Source organism: Bos grunniens, chromosome 18, assembly GCF_055505025.1.
Source record: "Bos grunniens cultivar Pamir isolate PY7600 chromosome 18, Bosgru_T2T1.0, whole genome shotgun sequence".
NCBI lineage: Eukaryota > Metazoa > Chordata > Mammalia > Artiodactyla > Bovidae > Bos > Bos grunniens.
The window spans coordinates 2,640,609-2,659,421 of NC_141182.1; the positions used below are offsets into that span (position 1 = coordinate 2,640,609).

Below are 18,813 nucleotides of genomic sequence, written 5' to 3' on the forward strand. Positions count from 1 at the left end.
TTGTTAGACCATTTGATATTGCACTACAGCCCTTGGATTCCTTGTTGTTTTTTTTTTAAACTTCCTCTTTGTGTCTCAGTTTGGGTAATTTCTTTGGACCCAATTTCTTTGGGTAATTTTTCTGTCTTCAGATTTTCTGAAAATTTTCTCAGCTTTGTCATAGCATTGCATATTGAAGATGGTCTTTCAACTCTGTTACTGCATTTTTTTTTAGCATTTCCATTTTTTTTCTTGATGGTTCCATCTCCTGAAGTTCCCTATTTGTTAATTCATTTTGTAAATCTTTTCCACAAAGCTTTAATATATGAATAATAATTTTAAATTCCCTGTTTGATAATTTAACCAGTTATGTTTTCTGCTGTTTGTTTTGTCAGTTAACAATTGTTTTAGTCTTACCTTTTCAGATGTTCCATAATGTTTGATTGAAGGGGGGTTCTGCCAGCATGATCCAAAGGACTAGCCCATGAGGTGGAATTTTCTCAGGTGACGTATAACAATTTATAAACAAGTCATTCTGGAAGTTCTGAGGCAAGTCAGACCTTTAATAATAATACCTTCTGTTTTCCTTTCTTCCAGTTCTGCCTTCATAGTTCTCTGTCTTTATCCAAAAGCTGCAGAAAATGAATAAATCCCAGGTGAGTTGTTTATTCCTAACTTTTCTGTGCATTTGAGGAAATATATAAGGACCTAGAAAATGAAATGAAAGGTATAAATGAGTAAAATTCAGAAAAACATAGTAAGAATAATCAATACCAGCAGACAAAAAGTAAAATCAAGTTAATCAGGTATTTTAAAAAAAGTTAAAAAGTAAATCAAGTTAATTAAGCAATTATTGCATTGATTATGAATACCATTTCCTTGGTTCTCGAGTATTAGGTATAAATTAGTTTTATGAACATTCATATAGATTGTGTTTTGAGCAGCATTCCCAGGAAGAAAAACAGGTTATTATTTTATCTCTAGTTTATTCATATAGCATTCTTCAGGGTAATACAGTGTGTATTTTATTTTTCCAGTGAGATTAACTTGATGCCAGAAAACTCACTAAAGAGCTGGATATGTATTTAAATTCTCCCCCTAACTTACACGAGTTCCATTGTCATTACTTTCTTGAGTAGCATTCCAGAATGTACTTCTACATATTTACACAAGTATAAGTACAGATTATCATGAGATGGCATACTAATTATACTGTTCTGTTTATATGTTTTGTTTTGCTTTTAATGAATAGACTTCATTTTTTTAGAATAGTTTTGAGCTTACAGAAAATTTGAGTGAAAAGTACAGAATTCCTTTCCTCCCTCTGCACACATGGTTTCTTCTCTTATTACCATCTTGCATTAATGTGGTATAGCTGTTAAAATTGATGAGCCAATGCTGATACTAAAACTAAAGTTCATAGTTTACATTGCTGCTGCTAAGTCGCTTCAGTCGTGTCCGACTCTGTGCGACCCCAGAGACGGCAACCCACCAGGCTTCCCCGTTCTGAGGTTCTCCAGGCAAGAACACTGGAGTGGGTTGCCATTTCCTTCTCCAATGCATGAAAGTGAAAAGTGAAAGTAAAGTCACTCAGTCGTGTCCGACTGGCGACCCCATGGACTGCAGCCCACCAGGCTCCTCCGTCCATGGGATTTTCCAGGCAGAAGTATTGGAGTGGGGTGCCATTGCCTTCTCCAATAGTTTACATTACGATTTGCTTTTGGTGTTGTGCATTCTGTATGTTTTGACAAATGTGTAATGACATGTATCCACCATCATTGTATGTTAGAGAATAGTTTCACTACTCACAAAATCCCCTGTGCTTCATCTAGTCCTCCTTCCCTCCCTTTCCTTGAGCACCTGGCAGAATTGGAGGGGCAGTGAAAAAGATATATATTACCTATATCACTGGTTTCCTCTTCCAGAATGTTATACAGTTGGAATCAGGCAGTATGTAGCCTTTTCAGACTTCCATTAACAATCTGCATTTAAAGTTCTTCCATGTCTTTTCATGACTTGACGGCTTATTTCCTTTTAGCACCCAGTGATATTTCATGGTCTGAATGTACCACTATTTATTTACCCATTGAGCAATTGAAGGACATCTTGGTTGCCTCCGGGTTTTGACAGTTACGAATTAAGCAGCTATAAACATGTCTGTGTAGTGTTTTTATGAATGTAAGTTAATCATTTGGGTAAATGCTAAGGAAAACTAAAGCTGGATTGTACAGCTAGATTGTACAGCAAGAGTAGTTTGTGAGAAACTGCTCAACTGTCTTTCAGAGTGGCTATAATATTTGCATTCCCACCAGCAGTGAGTGAGAGTCTGTGTTGCTTCACGTCCTTGCCAGCATTTGGTGTTGTCAGTGTTGTCAACTTTGGCCACTTTCGTAGGTGTTTTGCAGTATAATTTGATAATTCTCTGACATCTTAAGTATCTTTACACATATTTACTTACCATCTGTAAATCTTCTTTAGTGAAGCACCTGTTAAGGTCTTTGGCCCTTAAAAAAAATTTTTTTTTTACTGAAGTATAATTGATGTACAATGTTGTGTTACTTTCTGCTGTACAGTGAAGTAATTCAGTTATACATACATATGCATTCTTTTTAAAAAATATTCTTTCTCATTATGGTTTATCATAGGATGTTGAATATAGTTCCCTGTGTTATATCTTGGGACTTCGTTGTTTATCTGTATGTAATAGCTTACATCTGCAGACCCTAACCTCTCACTCCATCTCTCCCGCAACCCCTGCCGCTTGGCAACCACAGGTATGTTCTCTGTGGGCATGATTCTGTCTGTGTTTCGCAGATAGGTTAGTTTGTTCTGTTTTTTAGATTCCGTACATAAGTAGTTTTATATGGTATTTGTCATTCTCTTTCTGACTGACTTCACCTGGTAGTCTGTTGGGTGTGGACCACTCGTGGATTCCAGTATACTTAAGTCTCTGATCTCGTTTGGATTCTCCCGCCGTAGCTCATGACAGAGTGTTGAGCACACTTCCTTGTTCCATCCAATGCTTGTTCGTTTTTCTTTGATGTATCTCCGGGTGTCTCTCTGTGACACTCTATCTGTGTCTCAGTGTGTATGGTTTCATCCCAGTCTCCTTGGTCATCTCTTCAATCACTGTATATTTGCCTTTTTTAGGCCTAAGCTTTTGTCTAACTCTGGGAGTCTCTTTGCATTTCCTAAATTAATTCATTGTATTTATTTTTAGATTGAGGCTTTAGGGAATTCCCTGTGCCATTTGTCTTTTCAGATTGCATTTGTAAGGAATTCCCTGAGCCAATTGTCTTTGTCTCATTTACTTGATGTAGTCTGATCATCTCCTGTATCTACCATGTTGTTGCAAGTAACATGATTTCATTCTTTTCTAAGGCTGAGTAGTTGTTCATGGCATATATGTAGCGCAACTTCAGTATATAAGGCTCACAGATGTTGCGGTTGCTTCCATATCTTGGCTGTTGTAAATAATGGGTTCCTGAATGTTGGGGTGCCTTATTTCATAGTATAGTTTCCCATGCACATAGGCTTGGACAATCTCACTGTAGGTCTGGGTTTCGTTTTAAAGGAACCTGCATAAGGTTCTGCATCTTGTCTCAGCAATTTTCATTCCCAGAGGCAGTGGAGGAGGGTTCCCTTGTGGCTCAGCTGGTGAAGAATCCTCCTGCAATGCGGATGACCTGGGTTCGATCCCTGGTTTGGGAAGATCCCCTGGAGAAGGGAAAGGCTACCCACTCCAGTATTCTGGCCTAGAGAATTCCAGGGACTATGGAATTCTATGGGGGTCGCAAAGAGTCAGACACCACTTTCACTTTCAGTATTTATCCCTGTGTTGGGATATTATGGCCGCTTTGGTGCCTTGGCGCCGGGAAAGAGTGCCTTTCTGAAATGTGGGGTGCCTGTGTTGTTTCAAAGGATGCATTTCCCTGAATATAGGGCCTGGTGAGGGCTTGCAGGATCTCGTGGTAGGTGCTGGTTTTGTTCTAAAGGAACCTGCAAACGGTTCTCCATCGTGGCTGGTCGCGATTTCCATTTCCAGGAGCAGTGGAGGTGGGTTCCCTTCTCTCCCTGCGGGTCTCCAGCATTTATTGTTCTGATTTGCTGGTGAGGGCTGCCTGATGATAGTTGGTTGTAGGTTTGCTTGGCATTTCTCTAAGAATTAGGAAGGCGGAGTTTTTTTAGAGGTGCGGATAATTGGTTTCCACTAAGTGTGAGGAAAATTTACCGTTTGCAGTCGGGTTTTGAAAGTCAGGCCTGTTTTGAATTCTATCTCTCTGAGCTACCGTAGGTTATTTGTTGAGGGCAGGGTCATTTAGCTTAATCAGGCAGGCTTCTGACTGGGAAGAGCGTGTTCAATTCAATCACTCAGTCGTGTCAGTTCAGTTCAGTTCAGTTGCTCAGTCGTGTCCGACTCCGTGTGACCCTGTGGACTGCAGCACGCCAGGCCTCCCTGTCCGTCACCAACTCCTGGAGCTTATTTAAACTCATGTCCGTTGAGTCAGTGAGGCCATCCAACCACCTCATCCTCTGTCGTCCCCTTCTCCTCCCGCCCTCAATCTTTCCCAGCATCAGGGTCTTTTCCAAGGAGTCAGTTCTTCGCATCAGGTGACCAAAGTACTGGAGTCTCAGCTTCTGCATCAGTCCTTCCAATGAATATTCAGGACTGACCTCCTTTAGGATGGACTGGGTGGATCCCCTTGTGGTCCAAGGGACTCTCAAGAGTCTTCTCCAGCACCATGGTTCAGAGCCCCTGCTTTGACGATTTGTTCCAGGAAACGGCCACAAGGCAGAAGCACTTTTGCGGGCTGTGGTCAGTCAAGTGGGCATCCAGAACCCAGCCAAAGTCGTGTTTCTGAGTTGTAAAGTAGCGTGCACACTGCCCGAGTAAACACCAGAGAGCGTAGGTGTCATTCCTCCATGCCCCTTTCCTCACAAAGCCCCCTCACCACCTCCGCCTGGCCAGAGCCATCTCAGCCGCCAGAAAGCTGCGCTGTTGAGGCTGTTTCCTATATACGTGGATTCTGTAAGGAAGAAGTTGAAATTGGGAACCCCCCCACCAGGAGAAGTGGAGATGGGGACTTGTTAAAATGCTTCCAGCCCAGAGTGGAAATGGGGGTGCGGTGTGGGTGCAGGAGCGCCTGGCAGTTTGGTCAGCTGTGGCATGTCCCAGAGGGGACCAGGCGCTGTAGATGCAGTGAGGGCTTCTGCCCCGCACACCCTCTGCAGCCCCGGAGGCGGGCTGCGGGCTCCAGGGGTGTGCCTGCGCCCCAGTCACCAGGCCTGAGGGGGATGGGGTATGTGTCTGTTTTCATTTCCTCCTGTCCCTGTAATGTGTATTTTGCACTGGAGTCTACTCGATTCCTGTTATCGTGTTTGTTTGTGGTGGAACAAGAAGTAGATTCCTTTATGTTCATGCATCTGTTCTTTTTGGATTCACTTCCCCTGTAGCTGTTGACAGTGTTGAGCACACTTCCTGGTTCTGCCCAGTCTGTGCTTGTTCATTGTTCTCTGATGTGTCTGTGGGTCTCTTTTTGACCATGTGTCTGTGTCTACGGTGTACTGTTGAATCCGAACTTCCTCAGTGATCTCCGCACCCCGACCCCGACCCCCAGGGTCCATCTTGTGTTTGATAAGCTTACATTTGTTGTGTGACTGGGAGTCGGACTGTGTTTGCTGGTAAGTCTTAGTTGATTGTATTTTTCGATTCCACCTGTAAACAATACCCTGTGCCATTTTTCTCTGTCTGATTTACTTGACACACTGTGATCATCTCTCGATTCCACGTTGCTTCAAATGGCATTTTTTCGTTCTTTTCTATGCCTGAGTAGTTGTCCGAGGCATATGTGAAGCACAGCTCCAGTATCTACCCGTGTGCAAGGACTTTATGGCTGCTTTGGCGCCTTGGCACCAGGAAAGAGTGCCTTCCTGAAATATGGGGTGCCTGTGTTGTTTCAAAGGATGCATTTCCCTGAATATAGGGCCTGGTGAGGGTTTGCAGGATCTCGTGGTAGGTGCTGGTTTTGTTCTAAAGGAACCTGTCTCCATCGTGGCTGGTCGCAATTTCCATTTCCAGGAGCAGCGGAGGGGGATTCCCTTCTCTCCCTTCGGGTCTCCAGCACTTATTGTTCTGATTTGCTGGTGAGGGCTGCCTGATGATAGTTGGTTGTAGGTTTGCTTGGCAATCTAAGAATTAGGGAGGCAGAGATGGTTTCAAGGTGCGGATAGATGGTTTCCATTAAGCGTGAGGAAAATTTACCGTTTGTATTTGGTTTTTGAAAGTCGGTCTGTTTTGAATCCTCTCTCTCTGAGCTACCCCAGGGTATTTCTCGAGGGCGGGTTCCGTCAGCATCCGGCAGGCCTCTGTGGGGGAAGCGCGTGTTCGCCCCTGGCTTGGCGGTGTTGTTCCAGGAAACGGCCACAGGGAGGCAGCACTTCTGCCAGCCGCGGTCTGCGCGGTGGGCGCCCAGAACCCGAGCCTTCGTGGCGTTCCTGAGCCTGACGTGGTCGTCAGGGAGCGTGCAGACCGCCTGAGGAATCGCCGCAGAGCCTGAGTGCCCTTCCTCCGCGCCCCTTTCCTCTCACAACCACCCTCCCACCCGCACCCCCGGGTCTGAGACGGCAAGAGCCATCTGAGACCCAGAAAAGTCCTGTTTTGAGGCTGTTTCCTATGTAGGAGAGACTGTAAGAAGTTGAACTTGGGAACCCCCCTACCAGGAGAAATGGAGACGGGGGACCTTTCCAAGTGCTTCCAGCCCAGAGTGTCCAGTATTATGGGGATGCAGTAGGCCGGGTGTAATGGCACCCCACTCCAGTACTCTTGCCTGGAAAATCCCATGGACGGAGGAGCCTGGTGGGCTGCAGTCCATGGGGTCGCTAAGAGTCGGACACGACTGAAGCGACTTAGCAGCAGCAGTAGCAGCCCGGGTGTAGGTGTAGGTGTGCCTGACTGTTTGGTCAGCTGTGATCTGCTCCAGAGGGGACCAGGCGCTGTAGATGCAGTGAGGGGTTCATGTCCCGGCAGTCCTCTTTAGCGCCCCCAGCCCCCTGGTATCCAGCCCTTAGATCCTAGCCTGCTGGGTCCCCAGGAGTATGACCACCCAGGTCACCGAGGCCTGGGTGGACGAGAATGGTCTTTTTTTTTTTCATTTTCTCCTTCCCATGTAATTTTTTTTCATGGAAATATAATAGTTTTACATTGTTTTTAGTTTTAGGTAGAAGAAATTTATTTAGTTATATATGGAGTTCTAATCAAGTTGGTCTTGAACTTATCAGAATCTTTAAAGTCATATATTCTGTATTGTAAGAATATTTACTAAGTTAAAAAGAAGTATGCCGAAGACTCCATATTGTCCGGACTCCTATGCCATCACTGTTGTTTCCTCGCTGCAGTCAGATCCGTGTTTGGTCCGTTTCCTGGTCTGTCCTGCTGAGGGAGCTGGGAGGATGTACCAACAGTGCCCCCCCACCCCCGCCCCATTGGATGTGCTGGCTGTTTCTTGTGCTTGATACCACATACTGTTGTCCATTAATGTCCTTCTACAGCTAAGGCTGTCCTTGGACACTGGAATCATGGTGAGCTGTCTTTCCTCTGATAAAACTGGAACGTTACCTCATCTCCACGGATCCTTTCGCAGGGGTTCCCACCTCCATCCTTCCTCTGGTTCCACCTCCTGCTCACAGGTCCTAACAGGTCGTTTTCCCGGGACTGGAATGTATTCAGGGATGACAGTAACGAGGAGGACATAGTGAGCCTCAAGTCGGTGGTGGTTTGGTCAGGTGTGTTCACTCTGATTTCCATGTCACAAACCAGACTTTCTCTGTGGCTCACTTTTCCTGAGACCACAAAATGGGCTGAAGGAAATTCTGAAGCCTTCTGGCCGTTTTTCGTAGCAGCAACTCTTACACTGGTGCTTATGGGCACTTCTGTGTACTGGGTCTGCCCTGCCTTCAATGACAGGTGCCCTCACAAAAATACTGTCGGTAGTTGAAAACGACTTCAAATAGAGAAAGACTTAAGAAACCAGTTTCAAGAGTTAAATTCTACTCACATTGTTTAAGAAACCAAGAACATGAAAAGATTTGTAACATTGCTAATTTGGGGGTAAATGCCAGTCAGCAATACAATGAGCTGCTCCTCTGGCACCATTCAGAATGGTCCTCCTCACAAAAACTACAAAGAAGAAATACAGGCATGGGAGAGGGTAAAAGGGAACCCTCTCTAGGCTTCCCGTGGCCATGTCAGTGGTAACAGCCACTAGGAAGATCAGTGTGGAGCTTCCTTAAAAATCTTAGAAGAGGTACTTCTCTGGTGGTCTGATGCTTCAGGCTTAGCTTTCCAATGCAGAGGGTGGGGCTTCGATCTCTCGTCAGGAAGCTGGGATCCCAGATGCCTCGTGGCAGTAACAACCAAAACATTACACAGAAAACAATTGTAACAAATTCAATAAAGGCTTTAACGATGGTCCACATTAAAAAAAAAATCTTTAAAAAGTTCTAAGACTAGAGCTGCCAGATGATGCAGCAATCCCATCCCCAGACCTGTATCTAGGAGAAGGACAACCGGAAGAGACACACGCACCCCGGTTCTCTGTGGCACTGTCGTTAGAAAGGATGTATTTATCTGGCTGCCTCAGACCTTAGTTATGGCACAAGGCACCCTCAGTCTGCACTGCAGCATGTGGGATCTAGCTCCTTGGCTGGGGATCACATCGGGACCCCCTGCATCAGGAGCTCAGAGTCTGAGCCCCTGGACCACCAGGAAGCCCCACTGTAACACTATTGACAGTTGCCAAGAGTGGGAGCACCAAAGTGTCCACCAATAGATGAAAGGATAAAGGTAAAGCCAATGGAATACTATTGGCTCATGAACAAATCATGCCATTTGCAGCAACACGGAAGGACCCAGAGATGATGCTGTTGAGTGATGTAAGTCACACAGAGAAAGGCAAATGTGAGATACCGTTTATAGGTTGAATGTAAAAGTTGATAGTAATGAACTAATTTGCCAACAAGAAAGTCACAGCTATAGAAAACAAACTTATCGTTACCAGAGGGGAAAGACAGGACTGTCGGACAAGCTAGGAGGTTGGAATATACATACATTCTTGCATATGGAGAAGAGCTAATCGACAGGGGCCTACTGTACTTACCTAGATGGAAAAGAGTCTAAACTGAATATGTAGACACCTGTCAGCGTGAGTCAGGTTGGTGTACACAGAACAAACAGCACTGTAAAGCAAATATTCTCCAGTTTAAAATACAGATATTAATTCAAAAAGAAAAACAGAAATGCCTGCTATATTCCCTTGGGCCCTGCTCACCCAGGCTGGTGTCACATCCCTGGTGCCTGAGCAGACTTGAGTCCCAAGGCTGGACTGTCATGAAATACAGGGTGTTGGGGAGGATGTACCAAGAAACGTGTCCCCTTTGACCTGTAGTGCCTGGTCCCCTCTGCATGGAACCACAGTCTTCCAAGTCCAGGGGCAGCCAAAACACGACTTGGGCAACCACAGGAAGGTGGACCTTTTGGCCTGGAAGAGATCTGAAAAGTCACCTCATCTCCACCTCTCCTTGTCGCGGGGTGACCTGCTGGATCCAGGGTATTCGAAGGGGAGACGGCGTCGGTGATTAATTTAAATATTCATCAAAGATATAAAGAGTAATAGAATGAGGATAGCTCAGTGGTGAAAAGAGGCTGAGTAGCTTGGTTTACGCAGAAAATCAATATAACCTGTGACACCAGGTTAGCTCTGACCACGGAGGCCGCAGGTGCCCTCTCGAATAGCGGAAGGTGCCCCACCTTAGACACCTTCTCGAGTGGGTCTTAGAAGCCCAGGCAAATAAATGGTCGCAGAGGACCTCCACGCTCCAGATGGAAACTTCAGCCATGAGTGGAGTGCCTCTCGCTGTCTCCTGGCAGTGAGAAAAGAATGACATGGGGAGACCAAGCTTCGGTGAGCAAGGCCCGTAGCTTTATTTTCAACAGGGGCTTTTATACCCTAAGTTGCACATAGAGGATAATAGGGGATGTGAAATCATGCAAAGTCAGCAGTCTTTGATCCTTATCGAAACCAGGGTTTCTTTCCTGCAAATTTATCGTACACAAATGGTTTCGGTGATTTACATCATCTTCTGGCCAGAAGGCCTATTAACATTTTATGACTCTTGACAAAGGTTTGTCAACTGTAAGACTTATTTTCTCTAAGAGTAATTATTTTAAGGTTTGGCGCCATGCTCCGAAGGTGTTAGATAAAGTTGCATTCCTATAGGGCAGAGGTGCAGTGGATTTACAACAAAGGAAAGAATTTATTACCTTAAGGGTCTAAAGTTGCTAACACCAAGGCCACTATTTATTTTTTCTACATACCAATTATATTAATACACATTCAAGGATACAATACAGGGGATATGGAAACTTGGCAGCAAGCATTGGCTCATCAATGAAATCTTATTCTGACAGTTTCTAACTCTTTGAGAGGCTCTAAGCTATTTGAATATCTTAAGCTTCCCATGCCTCTCAGGGCTGAGAGACTGTAAACAATCGTATGCATAGCTGTAGGAGTCCTGGTAAACTTGTCAGGTGAGTTAGAGAGCTATCTGAGGGGTTTGGATTTAAACACTCCTAATGCCCAGGAACTTTATTAATTGGAGCTGTAAGTTAACTCTTTGTCAGAGAGAGCGAGATGGTGGTGGGGGACAGACCCCAGTGAAGTCAGAGGTGAGAGCACAAAGCAATAAAGTAGGTAGACTCTGGTTTTTTGGGCGTAGATGCTCAAGAATATCCAGGGGGACTCCTGAGGCTCGATCCTGCCCTTGTGTATGCCGAGCCTCCTTCCTCATGACCTTTGCCATGAGTGGAGTGCCTCTTGCTGTCTCCTGACAGTGACCATCTCCAGCCTGCCCATCAGAGCTGCCCCCCCTCTGATGACAGTACCCTTAACAGGTTTTCAGGGCTAGGGGTCTGTCCGGAAGATGAAGGGTAAGAGGTATGAGACTCATCAGGCCCTTGGGTGTTTGGTCAGGCATACCCCACTGTAATTTACCACCCAGGAACAGGACCTTCCCTCCCTCAGGCTCATATTCCCAGAGTAACCAGAATGGGGCAAGAAGAAATCCTGCCACCTTCTGGCCATTTCTTATAAAAACAGCTTTAAAGTCAGTGCTTAGGGGCACTTCATAATCATTAGACCTTTGGAGCTGTAAATGACAGGGGCCCTCAAAAAATGTCTTGGGTAGATAATCATAAACAACTTCAAATAGGGTAGGCTTTCAGGAACCCAAGTTCAAGAGGTAAATTTTACTCATGAAAAGCTCCTCAGCATTGCTAATTATGGGGGAGATACAAATCAACGCTCCAATGAGGTGTCCCCTCCAGCAGTCAGAATGGCCATCATCAGTCTACACACAGGAAATGCTGGAAAGCCATGGAGAAAGGGATCCCTCTTAAGCCATTGTTGGGAATGTAAACTTGGTAACAGTCACTATGGAGATCAGTATGGAAGTTCCTTTAAAATCTAAAAACAGACCTGCCAGATGATTCGGCAGTTCCACTCTTGGGTGTCTATCCAGGGAAAACCACACTTTGAAAGGGCACATGCTCGCAAGGTTCACTGCAGCACTGTTTACAGTAGCAAAATGTCCATTGCCAGATGAATGGATAAAGAAGATATGGTAGAAGTATTCTGCAGCCATAAAATAAAATAATGCCATTTTCAGCAACACAGATGGACCTGGAGATAATAGTGAAGTAAGTCAAACATATAAAGGCAAATATGATACCACTTACAGGTGGAATCTGAGTCAAAGTAGCTCAGTCATGTCTAGCTGTTTGTGACCCCATGGACTGTACAGGCCATGGGAATCTCTAGGCCAGAATACTGGAATGGGTAGCCTTTCCCTTCTCCAGGGGATCTTACCAACTCAGGGATCAAACCCAGGTCTCCCGCATTGCGGGCGGATTCTTTACCAGCTGAGTCACCAGGGAAGCGAGTGGGTTCAGTTCAGTTCAGTCGCTCAGTCGTGTCCGACTCTGGGCGACCCCATGAATCGCAGCACGCCAGGCCTCCCTGTCCATCACAAACTCCCGGAGTTCACTCAGACTCAAGTCCATTGAGTCAGTGATACCATCCAGCCATCTCATCCTCTGGCGTCCCCTTCTCCTCCTGCCCCCAATCCCTCCCAGCATCAGAGTCTTTTCCAATAAGTCAGCTCTTTGCATGAGGTGGCCAAAGTATTGGAGTTTCGGCTTCAGCATCATTCCTTCCAAAGAAATCCCAGGGCTGATCTCCTTCAGAATGAACTGGTTGGATCTCCTTGCAGTCCAAAGGACTCTCAAGAGTCTTCTCCAACACCACAGTTCAAAAGCATCAATTCTTTGGCACTCAGCCTTCTTCAGTCCAACTCTCACATCCATACATGACCACAGGAAAAACCATAGCCTTGACTAGACGGACCTTTGTTGGCAAAGTAATGTCTCTGCTTTTGAATATGCTATCTAGGTTGGTCATAACTTTCCTTCCAAGGAGTAAGTGTCTTTTAATTTCATGGCTGCAGTCACCATCTGCAGTGACTGGAGCCCAAAAAAATAAAGTCTGACACTGTTTCCACTGTTTCCCCATCTATTTCCCATGAAGTGATGGGACCGGATGCCATGATCTTCGTTTTCTGAATGTTGAGCTTTAAGCCAACTTTTTCACTCTCCACTTTCACTTTCATCAAGAGGCTTTTGAGTTCCTCTTCACTTTCTGCCATAAGGCTGGTGTCATCTGCATATCTGAGGTTATTGATATTTCTCCCGGCAATCTTGATTCCAGCTTGTGTTTCTTCCAGTCCAGCGTTTCTCATGATGTACTCTGCATATAAGTTAAATAAGCAGGGTGACAATATACAGCCTTGACGTACTCCTTTTCCTATTTGGAACCAGTCTGTTGTTCCATGTCCAGTTCTAACTGTTGCTTCCTGACCTGCATACAGATTTCTCAAGAGGCAGATCAGGTGGTCTAGTATTCCCATCTCTTTCAGAATTTTCCACAGTTTATTGTGATCCACACAGTCAAAGGCTTTGGCATAGTCAATAAAGCAGAAATAGATGTTTTTCTGGAATTCTCTTGCTTTTTCCATGATCCAGCGGATGTTGGCAATTTGATCTCTGGTTCCTCTGCCTTTTTGAAAACCAGCTTGAACATTAGGAAGTTCATGGTTCACGTATTGCTGAAGCCTGGCTTGGAGAATTTTGAGCATTACTTTACTAGCATGTGAGATGGCGGATCTTCTCTACCCAGGAATCAAACCAGGGTCTCCTGCCTTTCAGGTGGATTCTTTACCACCTGAGCTATCAGGGAAGCCCAAAGTGAAAATGAAAGTCGCTCAGTCATGTCCGACTCTTTGCGACCCCATGAATTGCAGCACGCCAGGCCTCCCTGTCCATCAGCAACTCCCAGAATTGACCCAAACTCACGTCCATCGAGTCGGTGATGCCATCCAGCCATCTCATCCTCTGTCATCCCCTTCTCCTCCTGCCCCCAATCCCTCCCAGCATCAGAGTCTTTTCCAATGAGTCAACTCTTCGCATGAGGCGGCCAAAATACTGGAGTTTCAGTTTTAGCATCATTCCTTCCAAAGAACACCCAGGGCTGATCTCCTTCAGGATGGACTGGTTGGATCTCCTTGCAGTCCAAGGGACTCTCAAGAGTCTTCTCCAACACCACAGTTCAAAAGCATCAATTCTTCGGCACTCAGCCTTCTTCACAGTCCAACTCTCACATCCATACATGACTACTGGAAAAACCACAGCCTTGACTAGACGAACCTTTGTTGGCAAAGTAATGTCTCTGGTTTTGAATATGCTATCTAGGTTGATCATAACTTCCCTTCCAAGGAGTAAACATCTTTTAATTTCATGGCTGCAGTCACCATCTGCAGTGATTTTGGAGCCCAAAAAAATAAAGTCTGACACTGTTTCCACTCTTTCCCCATCTATTTCCCATGAAGTGTTGGGACCAGATGCCATGATCTTCATTTTCTGAATGTTGAGCTTTAAGCCAACTTTTTCACTCTCCTCTTTCACCTTCATCAAGAGGCTTTTGAGTTCCTCTTCACTTTCTGCCATAAGGGTGGTGTCATCTACATATCTGAGGTTATTGATATTTTTCCCATGGAATTCCCCAGGCCAGAATACTGGAGTGGGTAGCCTTTCCCTTCTCCAGGGGGTCTTCCCAACCCAGGGATCGAACCCAGGTCTCCCACATTGCGGGTGGATTCTTTACCAGCTGAGCCACAAAGGAAGCCCAAGAATACTGGAGTGGGTGGCCTATCCCTTCTCCAGGGGGTTTCCCTGGCCCAGGAATCAAACTAGGGTTTCCTGCATTGAAGGCAGATTCTTTACCAACTGGGCTATCAGGGAAGCCCAGTAGAATCTAAAAATTGCTACAAATGAAATAATTTACAAAACAGAATCTCAGCTGTAGAAAGCAAACTTTTAGTTACTGAAGGGGAAGGATTAAGGAGAGGGATAAATTAGGAGGTTGGAATTATATACACCCTAGAAAAGAGATAATCAAGTACCTACTGTATAGCACAGGAATATGTAGACACCCATGTATATTAGTGAATCGAATTGCTAAATACTTAAGCACAACATTTAAAAAAAATTTTTTTTGGTGTGGACCATTTAAAAAATCTTTATTTAATTTGTTACAGTCTTGCTTTTTTTATGTTTTGGTGGGGTTTTTTTGGCAGCAAGGCGTGTGGGTTGAACCGCACCCCTGCACTGGAAGCTGAAATCTTAACCACAGGGACCACCTGGAAAGTCTTAGCGAATGTGACATCCTAAATCAACTACTCGCCAGTTTAAGACCAAAATTAAACTCAGAAACAGAGACGTGCCTTCTGCATTCCCTTAGACCCCACTGATCCCGGCTGGTGTCACATCCCTGGAGCCACAGTAGGCTGGGCCCAGGCTGGACTGTCGTGTGACTGAGCGCCATCCCCTCCACACTCCCCCCCACCCCCTTGTAGTACCAAGACCGCCCCGCCACCTGCAGCTTCACTCGCTAGGAGCCTTGTGTTTGTCCCCGCACCAAACGTAGCTTGGGCATATATTCTGTGATTACGGATCATTCAAGTGATACAGAAGTGAGACCTTTCTCCTGAGGTCGAGGGTGTGCAGACAGGAAGAAGAGGCTCAGATGAAAAGGAAAGAATGAAGTTTGGGGGACTCTGGAGAGGGAGGGCACTAGCCCACCCTTAAAATACCACCCGATCTTCCACGCGCCCTGTCACAGCCACCCGCTCCATGTTCCAGGTTCTTTCTCAGCTGTCAGCCCAGTGGTCAAGCCGTATGTTTCTGAGCCCAGAGTCCTGCCTCTGGTGAAAGAACACGCAGTCGGAGCACAGCCAGCCCCTCGAGGTGTCCAGGCTCTGCGCCTCTTGATCAGGCTGTAGTTGCCCAGTGGGGTCCTGCCGGCGGGTTTCTGTCCCCTCTGTGAAGCAGCCAGTTTGGGCCAGAGAGTCGGAAGCCCATGCTGAGCATCCCCATCTTCAGGCCATCTCAGACGCCGAAGCCCCCGAGTGGACGGCAGGCCTCCGGTGGGCGGGTTCTGAAGGCACGCTGGCCTCTGCCGCTCTCGGCCCACGCAGTGGAGTTTGGGGACCTCCGGCCGATTTCCTCCCTCGGGCTCTGTCTGCAGTGAAGTTACCTGCAGAAGTTGAGGGTCTCATGGAGAAAGAAGATCTTTGAGTCAGTGTACCTCAACCCTGAGAAATTCATATCAAAGATGAACCCGAAATACTATGTTTGTCTCCTTTGTTTCTAGAGAGAAACAGCTCTAGTTTTCTAACTCAGATAAAGTTATTTTCTTTGAGTACCTAACTTGTACTCATGTAGTTCATGCTAACAGAAATACAGAGAGAACAATTTCTGGTCTAAAAAATCATAACATCTAATGGGGAGAGTAAGAGAAATAAGGTGTTTTTTTTTTGTTTTTTTTTTTAAGAAAGCAGAGTGAAATATATGCCGCATGAGAAGTATAACCAAAGTCCACGGTTTAAAAGAGGAGGGACTCAACTTATGGAAGGTCCCATCTAAGCAATCTGTGACCTGACCTAAGTGGGAGAATCTGTGCATAGACAGTGGAGTCAGGGGAAGGAGGGATGGAGGAGGAATTTAAAATGTGTTGAGCGCTGGGCTAGTCACTAATTTAAGAGATAATGGACAATGTTTCTAAATCCAGCCAATCCTATAGTTAGAGCTATACTTTAGAAAAATCATGCTAGCTTATAATGTGTAGTAGATGAGAATAAGAAGAGACAGGAAATAAGAGTTAGGAAGCGTTGGTAGCAGCTGAGATGCAGTGAAAGGAAGCAAAGGTTAGACTCAAGGGGTCTACAGCTTGCCTCTAAGGGTGAAGACTGATCTTGGTCCTCAGTACTCAGTTTATTCCTTGGGAAATTCCCAGTGTTCCTGTTTTTGTAACAGATTTCAGAAGTGATCTGAAAATGGGAATGAATACTTACTGCTGGGAAAATCTTGACTCTGTGATTGCTGACCTCAGTGATACTGATCCTAGGCATAGATGACCTACCACCAGCATTCTCCGCTCCCAGGCCACATGGCTAAAGATTCCTATAAGATGTCATAAAACAATACTTCTGGGTTACCTGAAAATTCATGCAATATGACTGGGTCATTTGTAGTGTTCAGATCTTGATCTCATATTTTTTTTCTTCCTCTAAGTTTTCCTGGGCTTCCCAGGTGGCATTAGTGGTAAAGAATCTGCCTGTCAATGCAGGAGACGCAAGAGATGCAGGTTTGATCCCTAAGGTCGGGAAGATGCCCTGGAAGAGAACATGGCAACCCACTCTTTCTTGCCAGGAAAACCCCACGGACAGAGGAGCCTGGTGGGCTACAGTCCGTGGGGCTGCAGAGAGTCGGACATGACTGAGCATACACACGTAACTTCCTGAGTCTGAGAACTTTTAAGATCTGTTCTCTCAGCAACTTTCAGGCATGAATACAGTATCGTTCCCACAGTCAGCATGCTGTGCGTTACCTGACTGACTTTATAGGGGGATTTGTGCCTTTTGGCCCCTTTTGCCTGATTTTCCTTCCTCCACCATCCAGCCTCTGACAGCCAGTCTGTTCTCTGTGTCTACATGCTTGTGGGGTTTTTTTTTGGTTGGTTTTTAGATTCTGCATATAATTGAGACCATATGGTATTTGTCTTTATCTGACTTAAGTTCATGTAGCATAAGGTCCATACTGTCACAAATGGCAAGATTCCATTCTTCTTTATGGCTGAATGATATTCCATCAATGGATACTGAGGTTGTTTGCATATTCGGTTTTTGTAAATTATACTGAAATAAACACAGTGATAAGTCATCCCTCGGTATCCTCGATGGACCTTATATAAGTCCCTTATATAAAAAGCGTGGTATTTGCATACAATCCACATACATCCTCCCAGGCACTTTAAATCATCTCTAGATAACTTGAAGTGCCTTGTACAATATAAAGGACATGTAAGTAGCCTTGTCTTTATATGTATGAGTAGGCAGCACACCTATAAGAACGGCTGTTCACTGTGATTTTGATTCGCATTTCCCTGACGACTAGTGATTCTAAACACCTCATGTACCTGTTGGCCATTTGTATGTCTTCAGAAAAATGTCTGTTTCCTCTGCCTGTTTTTTAATCAGATTGGTATTTTTTTCTGCTAAGTTAACCCCTCATCAGGTACATGACTTGCAAATATTTTCTCTCATTTGGTAGATTGCAAGAAAATATTTGCAAATCGTATCAGATAAGGTTTTCATTTTGTTGATGGTTTCCTCTGCTGTGCAGAAGCCTTTTAGTTTGTAGTCTCACTTGTTAGTTTTTATTTGTCTGCCTTTTTTATGGTTTGGATATAGTAGAGAGATCTCTACCTATGCCTGATAGTTTATCTTATAATTGGAATTTCATATTCTACCTTTAAATATTCAAAGCTTTAACTCTTTAAATATTGTTTAGTTTGAGACCACGAAAATAATACCTATATGAGCATCATCACTAACTGGAAACATTAAATACTGCATATTAATATTTAATCTTAGTATCTGCCAAATATGACAATGCTGGAATTTATGGGAATCTGAATAAATGTGTTAACTTTTATAAAGATATTTTTGGAGGCATGACAAAACAATGAAATTTTACAGTTTGTGTCGTATGTAAATTTTAAAGATGATTCTTTTACAACATAGAGTATGTTTTTATGTGTCCCTCCTGCATCACCAAATGCTAATCATATCAGAATAAATAGCAATATGCCATTTCAGGGATCAGTTTCATTCACCGATGTGACTGTGGACTTCACCCAGGAGGAATGGGAGCAACTGGACCCCTCTCAGAGGATCCTCTACATGGACGTGATGCTGGAGAATTACAGCAACTTACTGTCAGTGGGTAAGGACAGCTTTCGGGTGTAATTCAGCATTTGCCCGGTCGCGTTTAGGTCCTTTCTCAGCTACCCAAAATTACAAGCTTCTTGGTTTTGGTCTCAAGCTTCATGTATTAAAGCTGAGATAGTGCAGACTCTGAAGTTCTGCCTTCTTTATTTTCAGGCTTTTTCAAGTCCAAGCAGTTAGGAGCCATGTCCCATTATCAAGGTCTCTAATATTATCAAACCACATTTTCAGTAAGAATAGTTGTGGGTATCAGAGCTAGAATTTCCAGTTCAGAAGTTTCTAGGGAGGGACTTCTCTGGTGCTCCAGTGGCTAAGACTGCACACTCCCAATGCAAGGGGCCTGGTTCAGTCCCTGGTCAGGGGACTAGATCCCCCATGGCA

General features: G+C 44.9%; 1 protein-coding gene across 7 annotated transcripts in view; it reads left to right on the forward strand.

Moving 5' to 3' along the window:
• The window catches only part of ZFP1 (ZFP1 zinc finger protein), a 30,741-nt gene that overhangs the window by 7,685 nt on the left and 4,243 nt on the right, over positions 1-18,813 (forward strand). For 2 of the 7 annotated variants that reach the window (XM_086349905.1, XM_086349904.1), the window contains exons 2-4: positions 405-483; positions 577-635; positions 18,304-18,430. In XM_086349905.1, coding sequence (XP_086206031.1) covers positions 621-635; positions 18,304-18,430 — 142 coding nt within the window. In that variant the 5' untranslated portion in view covers positions 405-483; positions 577-620. Of the gene's footprint in view, positions 1-390; positions 484-576; positions 636-5,423; positions 5,662-18,116; positions 18,431-18,813 lie in introns of those variants that run through there. The other 5 variants (XM_086349907.1, XM_086349906.1, XM_086349903.1 and 2 more) reach the window with 5 other exon arrangements.